The 15,762-nt window shown below is 46.0% G+C and overlaps 3 protein-coding genes and 3 long non-coding RNA genes across 8 annotated transcripts; 4 read left to right on the top strand and 2 right to left on the bottom strand.

The window, feature by feature from the left end:
* Nucleotides 1–10: 10 nt before the first annotated feature.
* On the top strand, nt 11–1,124 carry LOC127587923 (uncharacterized). The gene is made up of 3 exons (XR_007958914.1): nt 11–260; nt 626–720; nt 1,036–1,124. It is a non-coding gene; the product is annotated as an uncharacterized LOC127587923 (long non-coding RNA).
* Nucleotides 447–5,083, bottom strand: LOC127587921 (solute carrier family 22 member 4-like). Its single transcript, XM_052046393.1, has 11 exons — nt 4,845–5,083; nt 3,979–4,161; nt 3,582–3,685; nt 3,333–3,487; nt 2,822–2,993; nt 2,416–2,552; nt 1,987–2,077; nt 1,701–1,915; nt 1,235–1,417; nt 1,010–1,145; nt 447–631 (listed from the first exon to the last, which is right to left on the bottom strand). Exons 1-11 carry the CDS (start codon nt 5,049–5,051, stop codon nt 571–573), a joined length of 1,644 nt encoding a protein of 547 aa, XP_051902353.1. The 5' UTR covers nt 5,052–5,083; the 3' UTR covers nt 447–570.
* LOC127587926 (uncharacterized) lies at nt 3,990–5,255 on the top strand. Its single transcript, XR_007958916.1, has 3 exons — nt 3,990–4,169; nt 4,824–5,052; nt 5,162–5,255. It is a non-coding gene; the product is annotated as an uncharacterized LOC127587926 (long non-coding RNA).
* A 1,178-nt stretch (nt 5,256–6,433) lies between these two features.
* On the top strand, nt 6,434–9,239 carry LOC127587893 (ubiquitin-fold modifier 1). Its single transcript, XM_052046366.1, has 6 exons — nt 6,434–6,526; nt 6,632–6,688; nt 7,096–7,153; nt 7,501–7,540; nt 7,669–7,701; nt 8,159–9,239. Coding segments are annotated over exons 1-6 (294 nt in total). The 5' UTR covers nt 6,434–6,524; the 3' UTR covers nt 8,263–9,239.
* A 735-nt stretch (nt 9,240–9,974) lies between these two features.
* LOC127587894 (uncharacterized) lies at nt 9,975–11,121 on the bottom strand. The gene is made up of 3 exons (XR_007958903.1): nt 10,953–11,121; nt 10,366–10,517; nt 9,975–10,099 (listed from the first exon to the last, which is right to left on the bottom strand). It is a non-coding gene; the product is annotated as an uncharacterized LOC127587894 (long non-coding RNA).
* Nucleotides 10,098–15,720, top strand: smad9 (SMAD family member 9). Of its 3 annotated transcripts, XM_052046362.1 has the most exons (10): nt 10,098–10,234; nt 10,381–10,531; nt 11,137–11,255; nt 11,878–12,079; nt 12,620–12,874; nt 13,516–13,731; nt 13,868–14,137; nt 14,347–14,742; nt 14,813–15,069; nt 15,295–15,720. In XM_052046362.1, the coding sequence occupies exons 1-10, from the start codon at nt 10,115–10,117 to the stop codon at nt 15,436–15,438; spliced, it is 2,130 nt and encodes a 709-aa protein (XP_051902322.1). In that variant the 5' UTR covers nt 10,098–10,114; the 3' UTR covers nt 15,439–15,720. The 3 variants fall into 3 exon arrangements, with proteins under 3 accessions (XP_051902322.1, XP_051902323.1, XP_051902324.1); XM_052046363.1 differs by lacking the exons at nt 10,098–10,234; nt 10,381–10,531 and having other exon boundaries at nt 11,131–11,255; nt 12,006–12,079; XM_052046364.1 differs by lacking the exons at nt 10,098–10,234; nt 10,381–10,531 and having other exon boundaries at nt 11,131–11,255; nt 11,882–12,079.
* Nucleotides 15,721–15,762: the final 42 nt, after the last annotated feature.

Here is a 15,762-nt window from a genome sequence, read left to right as displayed (position 1 = left end):
TATAAAAATACATTAAAACATGGAATCATCTCAATTTTCATGAGCCTCTTTCTGCACTTTTTTTTTTGCCTTGTCGGGTCATCTGTCGCCTCGCTTTTCACCTCGGCTCTGCTTAGTGCTATAGGAAGCGATTGGGTGTCCCCGCCTTCTACCCTGCAGGCCTGCCCGCCCACCGCCGTGGAGTTGCTCAGCCTCGTGCGACGCAGGAGCCAAGGAATGCCCCCTGCCGGAAACAGTTGCTCACATGCAGCACTTCCCCGGTAACGCAAGATATACATTTTTTATGTTAAGAATGATTCAATTATAATAATTGACCAAGTCATAACAATTTTTTTTAATGATTTGTTTAAATGTCAGTGTACAATAGCTTATTTGACTGATAATATCCTCATTAAATTCTAATTGTTTACAATTTTTTTGTAAAATAAATAAATAAATAAAACATGCTTTTCCTCATCTTTTATTTTTCCGTGAATGCAGAAATAAAACGCCAAATAAATGCATACCGTGTGTAAGTCATCATGATGCATCACACAATGCAATGCTACAATTGGTAAAATCCAGTGAGGTTCACAGTCGGCTTTCGATGACCGTGGATTTGAAGGTCTTTCCTCTTGACAAACAGGTCAAGCTGCAGGCAGAGAAATCAACACCAAGTTCGTTAGGGGAAGGCGGACGAAGGACGCAGAAGAGAACGACGAGGCGCTCGGTTGTGCCAAGGTAACCTCTGACTCAGTTCACGTTGCATTATTCGAATAAAAAATGTTGTTGGACACGTTAATGACTGGAGAGGGATACATTTAAGGTGAGTGGGGAATTAACTTTCACAATCTGAGCTGTCCATGACAGCACAGGGAAATATCACGCCACCGTTCACCCAAATAAACCTCAAGGCCTTGAAAGTATGAATGGATCCAATTGAAAATTGTGACCGTTCCTTGAATACATTTAAACTGACATCGATCCATCGTATTGATTTGACCCTTTTACAGTAGCAAATGAGACCCACCTTTGCCTCTTCTGCATCTGTTCGAGGGTCTCGGGAAGCGGTCGCCTAAAACTCTCCGGCAGGAAGAGCATCGTCACGATGGAGAGCATGGCCAGAGTGCCCAAAGTGATGTAAGGTAAATACTTGAAGTAGATGTCTGTGCCGTACCGACATGAAAGCGGTGACAAAAGCCGTATTAAAAACGCCAAAGTCACACGAAACCCCCTTCTCCAAAAAAGCGCTTACCCAGCTGTATAAGAAAGGGCGCGATGCAGCTTCCCGTCCGCGACACCATGACGCAGATTCCGGAGCCCGTGTTCCTCAGGCCCGTCGGGTACAACTCGGCCGTGAAGGCGAACAGCAGCGACGTTCCCGCCGTGGCGCCAAACTTGCCCAACATCTCCAAGGCCACAGCCAGACCCAGGATGCCTTGAGAAGAAAGGCCAACGACAAACAGACCAAGCAAGAACTGTGTTGGTTTGGAAGTAGAACTTGGCGCAAAATGGGAAAAGTGGGACTTGTTTTTATCTGAGCCTGTCTGGATTACTGGCGAACAAGAGCCATGCGGGAAAATGGCCGACGTGAGGGGACTGAAGGTGAACTCCTTGTTTTGAACGAAGATGATCGAGGGAGCCCCGCTGCTTTTCAGTTACGCCCCTTTCCCGCTTCTGCTTTTGAGCACAACTCTCGGGCTTTTGGTGCGGACGCTCACTCTGAGGCACCAGCTGAATGAAGAAAAGCGCCAGGCCCACTGTGAGGAAGACGCACACCAGAGCGAGGCGTCGCGGCAGGAATCGGATGGCCAGACTGCAGCTCAGGTACGCCGGCACCTCCACCACAGCGGAAAGAAAGCAGCTGATGTACGGATCCGAGTGGAGCTGCGATGTGTTCAAGGACAAGCCGTAGTAGCAGATGCTCAGCGTGAACCTGCCGACGAGAGAGCTCGCTGTCGACGTGCGGGTGCGCCGGCTCTTCTTTTCTCATGGGTGTGAACTTACCACACCCAGCACAAGAGGACCGTCATCAGCGCCACGCTTCTTTTCTTCATCAGGTCCAGAACAGTGTAGCGCTCCACTGGCCTCCCCTCATCTGCCTACAACACACAATGGTTAGCATTCGGTTTCCCCACATCTTAACGAGCCAAGACATTTTCTATACTGAAGGCCTTCGTTGGAGACCATTTTAACTGCTAGCGGCTCACCCAGCAGCTAGCATCTTTCAACCACGCAACATTTTTCTAATTAGGCTTCTTAATTTCTCTCCCGCTTCAGGTTTCTTTGTAGCTGCTAGCGCTTAGCCTGATTACCCTCCACCGACTACCGCTAGCATCTTTCAACTGCTCAGCTCAGTCTTTTGGACGATGGACAACTTTCAAATCGCTGTCGCTAATGAAGTGTCCAGCAAGCGAATTGACACAAGGGCTTAACTTGCATGCCACTCGGAATCGCCAAAGATCTTCTCCGGCGCGACCACTCTGTTCATCTCGGCGGCTCTTCTCACGATGGCCTCGGCTTCTGTCACTCGGCCTTGAGACAGCAGCCACATGGGAGATTCTGGGAGGATCCTGTCAAAAACATGACTTTTGTATTTATTTTACTGCTGACTATTTGGTTCACGATATCTATCATTTGTACTCCGTATTTTGTCAACATTGTCCCTTTTGCTCTAAATTGTCCCTCTCGTGCTCTTATTTGTGACGACAAAGAACATACCAGTACGTGGACTTTAAGCTAAATATTAAAGACGGCGATAAATGCGATAGCTTTTAGACCGCGGTGTCTAAAATAACAAGATAGCAAGTCGCTTGTGTCCCTGTAATATCCTTGTGCCTACCACCACATGGGGATGTAGAAGAGGCCGGGAAGCCCAATGGCTAGCAGCAGCGTCTTCCAGCTCCGCAGAAAGTAGGCGAAGAGCGGTAGCGTCATGTAGCCCAAAGTGTAGCCCAGACACACGCCCGTCGACGAGTAAACCACCCGAGCGTTGCCCGTGAGGATTTCTGTTCCTGTTCCAACAAAAACAACTTTTTAAAAAAATTTCCTTTCGTGTCAAGCGGGAGAAAATTTGTGTTTTTTTGCCTTTTGGATTTCGAACTTGAGAAACCTGAAGAAAACAAATAAATAAAGGAATCTAAACAAGACGAAAAGACTAATCCACAGGTATGCCTTCAGCGGGTTAGGCGACTGACAGTCTGCTCATTTGGCTCTCTAAACAAGCTCAGGTGCAGCATATTCAGAATGCTCGGGTCTCTGACTGTCACTGAATTCCTGTCACTCAGAGAATAGACTTCAAAACAGTTCTGCTTGTGTCAAAGTCTTCCTGTCGCACTGTAAATAAAACATACCCAGCACGTAGCAGGACACATAGTTGGAGATATTGCCGAGGCCGCTGCAGAAGAGAAGCACGCAGAACACCTCCCAGGACGGAGCTGCAATCTGTGACACTGAGAACACGGCCTGAATTACGATGGTGGCGAACAGCACCGGTTTTCGGCCAAACCTAGGGAAAAAAAAAAAAGAAAAACTAAACTAAATCGCAAACCGTCACCTTGTAGCGTTTCTGGGAATTATTGATCCTCCCCCCCAGCAGGTACCTGTCAGCAAGCAATCCGGAGAAAAAGGATCCCACCAGGACCCCCAGGAAGAAAATGGTGGCGGTCAAGGGTTGCTTCCAACGCTGAGCGCACACCAAGTCGAACTGGAAGTGCATGATTGACAGTGTCATCAGGAGCTAATCCCCCCCCCCCCCCCTCCCCGCCGCCCATCACTTTGACGGTGGAGTGTAGAACTCGACAATATGGCCTTAAAATGTTAGTGTTGTTTTTTTTAATCTTAAAAATCCCATTTTCAATGGTAAATGTTTGATTACATTCATGCTTTTACAAAGTTACAATGTCAACTCATCCCTCTTTCTTTCCATCTCTCTACAGACCACGATGAACTACTAAAGTTCCCCAAATCATCTTCATAAAAATTTAATCTGAAGAATACCTGGGAGACCACGGTGGACTGGTAGACCTCGGTGCCGTAGACCCAGCCGTCGACGCAGTCCTCCTGTTCCAGACTGCTCAGGTTGACGTCCCGGCCCGGCAGCAGCCCCCCGGCTGAAAGCTTGCGAAGCACGTCCAACCTGTAGCGACGACAGCGGCTTGCCTGCGGCTCCCCGTCCACCACCTCGAGAGGTACACACATGAAGAACACAAGACATTTTTTTTTTTCGTGTGTGAGTGCTGAGAAGTGAGTACCGGTACTTATATTTTTGTAAATTCCGAGAGATTCATCCACAACACGTTTTCCGTACTCTCTGAAATCAAAGGGTAGTGTTATGTGAATGTTGTGAGAACATTCATACCACAGCACTGTGCCAAAAACTTACATTCCTTTTTGTGTAAATCAGAATCGGACTCATCTTTATTGGCCATATATGTAGAACAAACACACAAGGAATTTGTCTCCGGTAGTACAGGCTGCACTAGTATCATAAACAAGGACATGACAAATAAGTATGGAAGGACATTCCGTAATTGCGTAATTCCGTTGTGCGGTGGTACCACCCGATGACAGATGTAAGACAATGTGCAAAATATCAAGAATTCCTTCGGTTTTCATAGGAATGCTGAGAGATGAATATTCATGTATCTTGTGTGCATTCTGAGAGATAAAGCATTCATAAAACACAAATGTTCTCGGAATGTTGTCTGCTGAGAAATGAGCATTCATTTCATTTCTATTCAAACGTTAAGAGACGAACATTCGAACTGTGAGGCCTTTTTTTTTTTTTTTTTTAGCTTCAGTTATTGATTTTCTTTTGGGGGCGGGGGTAGAAAACCAGGTAGAAAACCAGAAGAGCAGCTTACCTCCAGTGGAACTGCAACCTCCCACCACTCCTGGCTGAGGTTGGCCTTAGGGATCCGGCATCGATGCTGGGGTGTGTCGGTGATGAACACCAGCGAGAAGGAGCCAGTCCCGTTGGGCAAGATGGTGGAGCAAAGCAGGAAAAAAACCATCAGCTGGAAGCGACCCCACGTTCCCAGGAAGGCCACGCTGCTATCATAGTGCTGCATGGTCCGTGTCTGTGTGAACTATCCGACGGTACACAAAGTAGTTTGCATGAATGGGAGATAATGCTGGCACTCGTTGAGGCCTTCAGGGCATTTTTTTTAGTTATGCCAAGACTTGCATTTCTTTCAACTCACTAGACGACACTCCCCTTCGTGCACTTCAGGTGAGAGGAGATTATATGTATTTTTTCAATCATTTATTTGTTTAAAACATTAACGAGGCTTTAGGATCATAGGTCACTTGTTTGACAACACATTAACTCAAATTTCAATAAAGTCACGCTGATGACTCACACTTCAGGTGTCAGGTATTGACAATTTGGGAAGATTAGCAATTTGATCGTGTAAAGGAATTAGAGGTCAAATTTACTGATGGGATTTAAAAAAATCCTGCAGCTGAAGGAAAACTTAAATTCCTAATATAAAGAAAAGTTTTTGCGTTCACTTTTTCCTCATTTAATAAAAGGAAAAGTCAAGGCAGCTTTATTTATATAGATACAGTAGCTTTATTTATATTAGCAGTATGTCGTTTGCAACCGGGTTTAAAAGCATTCACCCTGGGTTTAAAAGCGACTTCACTTTTACTGGCACGTTTACTGCCTCGTCACGTTTGCTTTCAAGTCATCATGCCAAGACAGAAGTACATGATAAATATGAAATGTGAAGAAAACAGCAGCCTATGCCCCCAACCTGTGTCTCTTATTTGATATACAAGAAACCACCACACTTGTGGGGAAACAACCAATCAGACATGCAGGACATGATTTAATAGCTCCCCACAGTTGACAAATATTAACTATCCAGGCCATTTACAGTCAATATTAGTGGGACGATGAGAATGCTTGTTTAAAAGGAACTTATTAATCACCTGCGGTTTTTAACCAGTCGTCACATTGTAATGAATACATTTTATTATTACATTCGTTAAAAGTAATTGTGAAACAACAGAGGCGCATATTTATGTGTCAAAATTGAACTAAATCGATGACGTGTTTGTCGGGGTCCTTCTGGACTTCCTGGTGTGCGTAAACAGATGACAAGTTGAGTCTATGCCCCCATCCTGTGTCTCTTATTTGATATACAAGAAACCACCAAACTTGTGGGAAAACAACCAATCAGACATGCAGGACATGATTTTAATAGCTCCCCACAGTTGACAAATATTAACTACCCAGCGGTTTGGGGATAACATCTGCTTGTTTGACATCACTGTTGGCATTTACAGTCAATATTAGTAGGACGATGAGAATGCCTGTTTAAAAGGACCTTATTAATCACCTGCGGTTTTTACCCAGTCGTCACATGTGTAATGAATACATTTTATTATTACATTCGTTAAAAGTAATTGTTGTGAAACAACAGAGGCGCATATTTATGTGTCAAAATTGAACTAAATCGATGACGTGTTTGTCGGGGTCCTTCTGGACTTCCTGGTGTGCGTAAACAGATGACCGGTTGAGTCGCCTCGCTTGAAAAATGTAAGTTTTTTTACTCGTTTACCTGTGACATACCGTATAAATATTGAACAAAATGCCAGGTTAAAACTGGGAGGACAACCGTGCCAATCTTGTTCGTTTGTCTAGGTCTAAAGTAACGTTTAAAATTACGCTAACGTCGGACCCACGGCTCCCTTTCAAAGTGTGAGTACTTCCCAACACTTACTGACATCTCAGTTGCTAAAATCGATCTGAAATTTGATTTTTTAACATTTTTTTATTCCAAATCGTTGTCTCATTTTCTTCGTTGTACTCCGCCGACGTTGTTTGAGTTTACACATGAGCAGGTCGTCGCTTGCAGCACGGCGTTTAGTGCTAGCATATGCTAGTGACTCAAGTTGGCAAACTTACTTCGGTAGAAGCACAGATACTCGCCTAATTACTGTATAGTAAAAATCAATTTGAGGTGTGGGTAGGCACTCTTGACACAGCGAGTAACATTTGTTTGCAAATAATCAAGCCAATGTTCCATAATAAGGTACACGCAAATCCAACTTTAAAAAGTCAATATGGATTTTTTTTGTATTGTAATATGGTACTTTTTTTAACAGATTAAGTGTTCCAGAGAGCACGCCGTTCACAGCAGTTTTGAAGTTCGCCGCCGAGGAGGTAAGACGACTGCTTCGTGAACAGGGCCAATCAGGCTTTTTAACCACTACACCAACTGTTAAAAAAAGCAACGTGCAACTTTAATTCCCACTAAAAGTAATACAACATGAGCAGAACCATTTTTTCACGTATTTTTTGCATATTAACAACAAAGGAACATCTTGGCAGAAGCCAAATTTCCAAAGGCACTATCCCCATTCATATGTTGCAGAAAGTAAAAGTATTTAATACAGTGCATATCACTTGTGTATTTTTTATTTATTGTGGGTGGCTCTGGAACTGATTACAAGTAATAATCAGGTTCACTGTTTTGAAAATGTGTCTTCATGTCACTATCCTGTGTGCAGTTCAAAGTCCCATCAGCCACCAGCGCCATCATCACCAATGGTGAGTTCGAATAAATATATATATGTATGTGTGTGTGTGTGTTAGTGTGTTTTGTATTTTGTGTATATGCGTGTATGTATATATATATATTATTATTATTATTGACATGTTGCATTCTCTCCTTGCAGATGGAATAGGAATCAACCCTGCACAAACAGCAGGTGAGCGGTGATACTCATTGGTCAATAATACGCTACTCACAAATAGCATGAATCTTTGATGAGCTCAGTATCCATGTTTGGGAAGAAGTGTGAGTCCCCGGAGAAAAGGGAGGCAACATGTAAAGTCGCTCAGGATCCCGGATCTGAATATGCTCTTCACTCATTCGGCGTGTATGCGAGGTTAAAAAAAAAGACCTAATTGTAAAAGTAATAGTTTTCTAAGTAAATTTAAATCTAATTTTAAATATGTTGCATTCATATTAAAATATTTTACCTCAATGGAAATGTTGAAATGTTGACATTTGAATTTTTTTGGGGGCGGGTGGGTCACATTTTGAACATGTGTCTGACTATGAAGAAACAGGATGATTCAAATGTGCTCCCTCATGACACCCGACCAGTTTTCTGTCGCCCCGGCTGTGCCTTCCTCACATTTTTTTCTCCTGTGCCCTTGCAGGCAATGTGTTCCTGAAGCACGGCTCGGAGCTGCGCATCATCCCCAGAGACCGAGTGGGAGGACGAGGAGACCGACGCCGCTCGTCTCCGCCGAGGAGACCCTGACCAGACCTCTCCTCGTGCCCTATTTATGTACTGCTCTCCCGTGTGTGTGTTTGTGTGTACATCTACACTCATCATGGCACGCCGCATGCTGCCCGCTGGGCGTTCCTCAGTAAGTGTATGTCAACATCTTCATTCTTAATCTTCATGAATGACAATAAAACACCACTCACATAACAGGCGACAACTTATTGGACCATATTTGGTAACTCATTACACATTCCAACCGCAAGAACTTTAACCCAGAACTTTGGTGTGTTGTCAAAACTTAGTTCCAAGGTAATTTACCAGGGCCTAGAGTAGGCCCTGCAAGGGTGGGATATTAATGTTTGATCGGTTCAGGAACCAGTGGTGTTACTAATGAAAATTAAAAACAGAAACATATAACCACAGACAATTGTCTCATTCATCATTGTTATCAAAATGATTTTTTTTTGGGGGGGGGGTTAGTGAGTATTGGAAAAAAAAGCTGTACTTGTATTTAACATACGTTTGTAATCATTTGACCCATGCATGTTTATCGAGGCCTTAAAGAAGAACCTGCATTTGCAGTGCAGTACCTTCGAGAGGTCTGGGGACCTTTTGGATCTGCAACAGATTGGAATTTGTTTTATTTGTAGTAACTGCCGTAGATATTCCAAGTCCACGCAGCCCTGTACAAATGCCATGTTTCTATTACCGGTATATATATATAAAAAAAAAGAGCCCAAGATAACTCATTTCAAAATTTAACGGTGAAACCAAACGGTGGCAGCATCATGCTTGAGGCTGTTTTTCTTCAGCCGGGACAGAGACCTCAGTCAAAGTGGCGCAAATTTTGAACCTTTTTTTGAATGGGTTTACTGAGAGGAGCTTTTATATTGTGTTCAATTTCCATGCACACAGACTATTATCGTGTCTTTATCAAATTATGAACTGCAGATCTTTTCAATGCCCTGTCTAGCATTAATAAATGGATGCTTCATTCTTAATGTTTCCGGGGGGGAAAAAAAGAGTAAGATATCCTTTATTTGTCCCACACTGGGGAAATTTACAGCCTCCAGCAGCAAGAATGTAGGTATAAAGAAGAAAGAAGAAAAAAAAACCAAACACCGTTCAATAAAGTCTAAATATGCAGGTGCAGATCTCACACCTGTGTAAAGGTACCCTCTAGTTACGTATGATCATTCTAATGCGTTTTTTTAAATTTGACTGCTTCAAGATTTCCCCCATGACCTCCCAAATGTGATGAGGAGACAGATAGTTCTCGGGACTATTTCAAACTCCCCTTTGAACACTGTCTTTGCTCCCATACAAATACTTATTTACATGTGTTACTGTTTTGTGATGAACTTGTGAACCTTTTAAGACCAACAGGGAGTGTGTTTCTATGGAACCTGTGCAAATATGGTAGTTACACAGACGGTTGTAGGGACGGTTTCAAATGCCCCATGACTGTCATGCCCTCCCTTCAATAAAAATATTGTACACACATTTGTGGCATGTACAGTTTAAAGTTCCCCGCCACTTTCCTTAATTCAACACGCACTGATATATGTAAAATCTGACACTGAAGTATGACATTTTAAATTTTTTATTGTATTTTTGTTGACGTTAGGAGTAGAACTATTGAGGAAACAATAGGCTTCTGTCGGTTCAATTGGTCAACTATCTTCTCAGACTTTGAACCAGCTCTACAGCGGACTTTGGTCGCGACACCAGGCCGGCCGACCGCAGCCTCTTTACGGCGTGGAGGACGGCGGCCACTCCGCTGTCACACCAGACGAACCGCTGTGCAAAAAAAAGGGGACACGATGCTTTCCCCTCCTCCTGGCGGCGGGGTGATGTTCCGCGGCAGTTGCTGTAAACTGTGAAAATGTCAAACTTGCAGACTGAGCGTCGCCAGCCAAGGCTTGCGTCATTAACCGGACCAGACCGCCGCGGCACGGCCTCGTTCTGTATCCTTCCGCCCGCCTTGCCGATCTCCCCACTTAAGGTAACGAAGTAACTTTCAATTTCAATGACTTTAATGTGACAACGCGCGTTTCTTTAGATTTAATTTCTTGTTAACCGAATTTGCCGTAAAATAAAGGCGTGATGCGTCAAGGACTTGACGCGCACACATACAAACATGTTTGTCAGGTGGGAAGGCGGCGGAGGGATCTGGAGCGCCGGCGCTGCGGTTCCAGCCAGCCTGACGCCGCCGTGGCTGCCGAGTGGCGCTCCGGCTGGAGCCTGCAGGAGCCCTTCAGACTCCAGCGGGCCGGCCCGCCTCCGACCTGCGGCGACAAGTGTGCATTATTAACGTACGTGGCGGTTCCGCCCTTCACAACAATAACCTGCCATGTCAAGTACAGTAGTATCCCGGTTTGGATTTTCACGCTGGCGGAGGTGGGAGTAAACGCCACTTTAAGTGTGAAGCATAAGCAAATTTCAAACAAATCTCAAGTTATGTGGGTGTGTGTGTGTAGCACTGCGTCATCAAGTAAATGCAATACACTTGACATAGCGCATGAAATGGACAAATACGCTCCACCCTCATGTAAACAAGTTGGTCTAACTTTATTAGTAAGTTTATTTCACATTATCATTAGCGCTAACGATGCTAACACTTTAGCTAACGCTAATATGTGGGTACCACAGCAGCTCTACTTCGCGCTTGGCTTGGGCGTGCTAGTGTGTCACCTGCTTGTCAAAGTGTCTCTTTCTCTCACCATGTCATCGGTGAAGCTTGTTGTGCGTTGTAAATTAGCTCCATTGTGATGTCAAAATATGGCAACATTCACCAAAAGCTGCCTCACAGACGCTTTTTTTTTAATCAACACCTGATGGGTCAGATTGACTGACATAGTACGTCTCTGTTTAAATGCTGTAACTTTTGTTTTGAAACAGCCACAGCGGATGCCCTCCACTCAAATGCGCGCCCACGCAGTACTAACGCGCACCTTCTCGCTGGCTTCAGTCGCGACTCACCGCGTGGACTACTACGACCAGCTACTACGAATGCAAACGTGAAGGTGAGACATTATTCTTAATCACATACTCATCATTAAAAGGTGTGGCCTTTATGTTGAAATCTAAATTTGGATGACTTTAACGTTTAATGCCATTTGTAATTTTGGGTTATAATGAACAGGGTGATTCACAATTAGTTTGAATCCTGATTAAGAAATGGTGCCTGTTGTTTATGAATGACACTTGAGTGAGCGTTGCGTTCAGTTCAGTAGTAAGAGGAATCTGCCTTGTTTACTTTTTTGTCGAGGAGTGGGCGTGAGGAAGAAGAAGAGGCGGAGGAGGAAGGGGGTTGGTGGGGGGGTTCCTGGTGATAAAGCATTAGGTAATTGGACTATCTGAGCGGGCAGACTGTGTGACGCCGGCCTCCATAAAGCAGTTGTGCGTGAGTGTGCGTTTACTAGGCTCTCGTGTGTACAAATAAAAGAATAGCATTTTCCCCCTTTTTCTATTGTTTTATGTCATCATGCGATATCTTTGACTTGTGTGACCTGTCAACTTCCGGTGTGATGCAGCATCATTGTGAGCAGATTATATGTGGACAAACCGAAAAGTAAACACACACACACATACACACACACACAGCCCTCCTCCCCCTCCTCCTGTCCTGTGATGTGTTCTGGCCAGACAGTTTGGCTCCTGGGCGTCTTTCACAAGAGAAAGAGAGAAGCCACAAGAGGACCTTCCTCCTTGTCCTCCTGCCTGGAAAATCTTCTTACTCCTCACCACCAGCATCTTCTCACCTTTCTTGACAGGCGTACGGGACTTGGCAGAATCATTTGGACAGTACGGCGCTTTTCATCACTACATCTTGGCGCAGGTCAAAAGGGTGAGTGTTTATCTGGTAACAGTTGTGGGCGTGTTTTCACTCTTGTATAGCAGTAAACAATAAGTTGCTCATAGTAGTAAAGCCAGGAGTTGGTATGTTCCACATGACATCGGAATGAATGTTTTGTGACTAACCAATAGTGGTTAACTAGCGCTGGTGAGTCAAAATTAGTAGCTAATTAAAAAAAAAAAAAACGAGAAGTCAGTGCGTTCAATGACTCAAGAATAAATTGGAAATAAGTACGGTCATCATTTTTAAAAAATGACAGAAGATGGCTTTCTTTATGGCCACATGTTATGAAAAGGCAATAACACATTTTAATTTATGCGAACATTTGTTCACTTCAATTTAAAGTGCTGACAGTGAATCAGCAAAAAGTCACTAATTAAAAAAAAAATTGCATCCAGCACGGATCATGACTGTTAACCTTTTCACCCCTGAATGACACCCGTGAATCCACTAGAAACGAAAACTGTTTTAGAATTTAGTAAGAGCACAAATCAACAAGTGGCACCATTATCTTCTCACTTCTCTCAACAGATGCGGCAACCCTAGACCGGAATCATCTCCATTCCAAGCATCAGGAACAAGAAGGGACCATGAACTCATCCACGTCCATCACGTCACTCTTCTCCTTCACCAGCCCGGCGGTGAAACGTCTGCTGGGCTGGAAGCAGGGCGACGAGGAGGAGAAGTGGGCAGAGAAAGCCGTGGACTCTCTGGTGAAGAAGCTCAAGAAGAAGAAAGGCGCCATGGAGGAGCTGGAGCGGGCCCTCAGTTGCCCCGGACAGCCCAGTGAGTGGCCACCTCATTCAATGAAATCCAGTGCGTAAAAAAAATGATTCAAGTGAAAAACATTCATTCATTCATCTTCCGAGCCGCTTGATCCTCACTAGGGTCGCGGGGGTGCTGGAGCCCATCCCAGCTGTCTTCGGGCAGTAGGCGGGGGACACCCTGAATCGGTTGCCAGACAATCGCTAAGGGCACACAGAAACGAACAACCATTCACACTCACACTCACACCTAGGGACAATTTAGAGTGTTCAATCAGCCTGCTATGCATGTTTTTGGAATGTGGGAGGAAACCGGAGCACCCGGAGAAAACCCACGCAGGAGAACATGCAAACTCCACACAGGGAGGCCGGAGCTGGAATCGAACCCGGTACCTCTGCACTGTGAAGCCGACGTGCTAACCACTGGACTACCGGGCTGCCCTAAGTGAAAAACAGTTGTTGTTTTTTTGATGATTTATGGCCACCCGTCTAACTTTGACGTTTTAATATTCGGTCGATTTATGGCCCCTGATTGATTTGTGACAAACCAACTTTTTTTTTTGTGTGTTGGATCTCGATCACTGGCGTAACCTGACCTTGTGTCCAAACAGGAAGCGTCACCCTCATCCCCGTGTTGTCATCGTTATTTCCCCCCTTTGTCAGGCAAGTGCGTGACCATCCCGCGCTCACTCGACGGGAGGCTGCAGGTGTCGCACCGCAAGGGCCTGCCGCACGTCATCTACTGCCGCGTGTGGCGCTGGCCGGACCTGCAGTCGCACCACGAACTCAAGGCGCTCGACTGTTGCGAGTTTCCCTTCGGCTCCAAGCAGAAGGACATCTGTGTCAATCCATACCACTACCGGCGTGTGGAAACGCCGGGTAAGAGTAAATCTGCCTCGACGGGCAGCCGTGGCAGTCAAAAGGGGTTTCTATTGATACGTCTTTTTTTTTTTTTGAAAAAGTCGCGCTCGGATCCTCGAGTGCCATTTTCTTTCATCCCTCTTTTTCCCGCCAGTGTTGCCGCCCGTCCTGGTGCCGCGCCACAGCGAGTTCAACCCACAGCACAGCCTGCTGGCCAAGTTCCGCAATGCATCTCTGCACAACGAGCCGCTGATGCCGCAGAACGCCACCTATCCGGAGTCTTTCCCGCCGCTGCCAGGCTCCTCGTCCTCCTTTTCGTCCTCGTCGCCGTCCTCCTCATCCCACGGACGCTCGCCCGCCTCGCAGGGCTACCCCGACTCCCCCTGCAGCTCCACCGAGCCGGGTAGCCCGTACCACATTGCAGGTAAGACGCCGGCCGGCTCATCTGCTGCCTAAACGGGTTGGACTCCAAATTGTCCTGTGATGACGGTATGATACGTCGCATTAGCGCCTCGAAAGCAAAAAGGTTCCGGGTTTGAATCCCAACTTTTGGGGTCTTTTGTGTGATTGCGTATTTGAACCTGACGATTAGCACGGGACTTTGGGCTTTCATGTTGTTTGCCCGCCCATCAGAAACTCCCCCTCCACCGTACAGCATGATGGAGTCGAACCCACAGGAGGACGTGAAGCCTGGCAACTCCACGGAAAGCACCAAGCTCACCTTCTCCGCGCCGCATAGAGGCAAGTGCAGCTTCTTCGAGCCTGACCGATCTCCGGACGTTCCGACACTTTCCGTCCGTCCTCCAGATTTGCGTCCCGTGTGCTACGAGGAGCCCGAGTACTGGTGCTCCATCGCCTACTACGAGCTGAACAACCGGGTGGGCGAGACTTTCCACGCGTCGTCACGCAGCGTGCTGGTGGACGGCTTCACCGACCCGTCCAACAACAAAAACCGCTTCTGCCTCGGCTTGCTGTCCAACGTCAACCGCAACTCCACCATCGAGCACACGCGGCGACACATCGGCAAAGGTCAGTTTGCCGGGAACCATCGCGGTCCCCTGAGGTCATAAAGGTCATAAATCAACCACGGCTCTCCTAGGCTTGCACTTGTATTACGTGGGTGGCGAGGTGTACGCCGAGTGCCTGAGCGACAGCAGCGTGTTCGTGCAGAGCCGCAACTGCAACTTCCAGCACGGCTTCCACGCCACCACCGTTTGCAAGATCCCCAGCGGCTGCAGCCTGAAGATCTTCAACAACCAGCTCTTTGCGCAGCTGCTCGCCCAGTCCGTCAACCACGGCTTCGAGGTGGTCTACGAGCTCACCAAGATGTGCACCATCCGCATGAGCTTTGTCAAGGTAAGACGCGCTCGCCGCAATTTAAAAGGCCCGTTCGGACGGAACCTCTTGCGTTAAGCCTTTATTTTAGGAGTTCGGCCAAGCGACGCAAATGTGGTACGGGGGACAAGATGCCAAAAGTAAAAAAAAAAAAAAAGCTACGTTTGAATATTCATCACCAGATGGTTGAAAAAGTTGCTTTGATTCCAGTGAAGTGACAAAGCTTTTTTTTTTTTTTTCGTCTAGGGTTGGGGGGCTGAGTACCACCGCCAGGATGTGACCAGCACCCCCTGCTGGATCGAAGTGCATCTACATGGTCCCCTACAATGGCTTGACAAGGTCCTCACCCAAATGGGCTCACCGCACAACCCCATCTCGTCTGTGTCGTAGAAAACGGGCGGGTGGCTGCGGAAGGCGGCGTTTGTGATGAGGACGCAAGCCCCTCCAGAAGTTTCCAGGATGTGGTCCTTGTTTACTGTGAGACTGACTTTCATTTGGCTTCTGTATGGCTTTGTTGTTTTCTTGTGCATCCCTACGGCACTTCAAGACTATGTAAGCGCTTCTTTGCGAGTTCAATTTGTCTTTTAATATTATTCTACCGTCCCGACCAATGTTTGGTTGTACTTATATTAAATGTTTTTTTCGAGGCTAAAATGGATTTGATGTTTTATTTTTATTTTTTTTACAGGACAAATTGGTAACACAAAGCTGCTA

The sequence above is a fragment of the Hippocampus zosterae genome, chromosome 16 (assembly GCF_025434085.1).
Source record: "Hippocampus zosterae strain Florida chromosome 16, ASM2543408v3, whole genome shotgun sequence".
NCBI classification, from domain to species: Eukaryota; Metazoa; Chordata; class Actinopteri; order Syngnathiformes; family Syngnathidae; genus Hippocampus; species Hippocampus zosterae.
Note: the sequence above shows the minus strand (reverse complement) of the source record. Positions and strands in the feature narration are given on the sequence as shown.

Coding starts and splice junctions, on each gene's coding strand:
- LOC127587893 (XM_052046366.1), top strand. Junction 6,689..7,095: donor CCACGGCTCCCTTTCAAAGT/GTGAGTACTTCC, acceptor TTTTTTTAACAG/ATTAAGTGTTCCAGAGAGCA. Junction 7,541..7,668: donor CAGCGCCATCATCACCAATG/GTGAGTTCGAAT, acceptor CTCTCCTTGCAG/ATGGAATAGGAATCAACCCT.
- LOC127587921 (XM_052046393.1), bottom strand. CDS start 5,051: ATGCAGCACTATGATAGCAGCGTGGCCTTCCTGGGAACGTGGGGTCGC. Junction 2,078..2,415: donor CGATTCCGAGTGGCATGCAA/GTTAAGCCCTTG, acceptor TGTTGTAGGCAG/ATGAGGGGAGGCCAGTGGAG. Junction 1,916..1,986: donor GTCCTCTTGTGCTGGGTGTG/GTAAGTTCACAC, acceptor TCTCGTCGGCAG/GTTCACGCTGAGCATCTGCT.
- smad9 (XM_052046362.1), top strand. CDS start 10,115: ATGTCAAACTTGCAGACTGAGCGTCGCCAGCCAAGGCTTGCGTCATTA. Junction 13,732..13,867: donor CCGGCGTGTGGAAACGCCGG/GTAAGAGTAAAT, acceptor TTTTCCCGCCAG/TGTTGCCGCCCGTCCTGGTG. Junction 15,070..15,294: donor TCCGCATGAGCTTTGTCAAG/GTAAGACGCGCT, acceptor TTTTTCGTCTAG/GGTTGGGGGGCTGAGTACCA.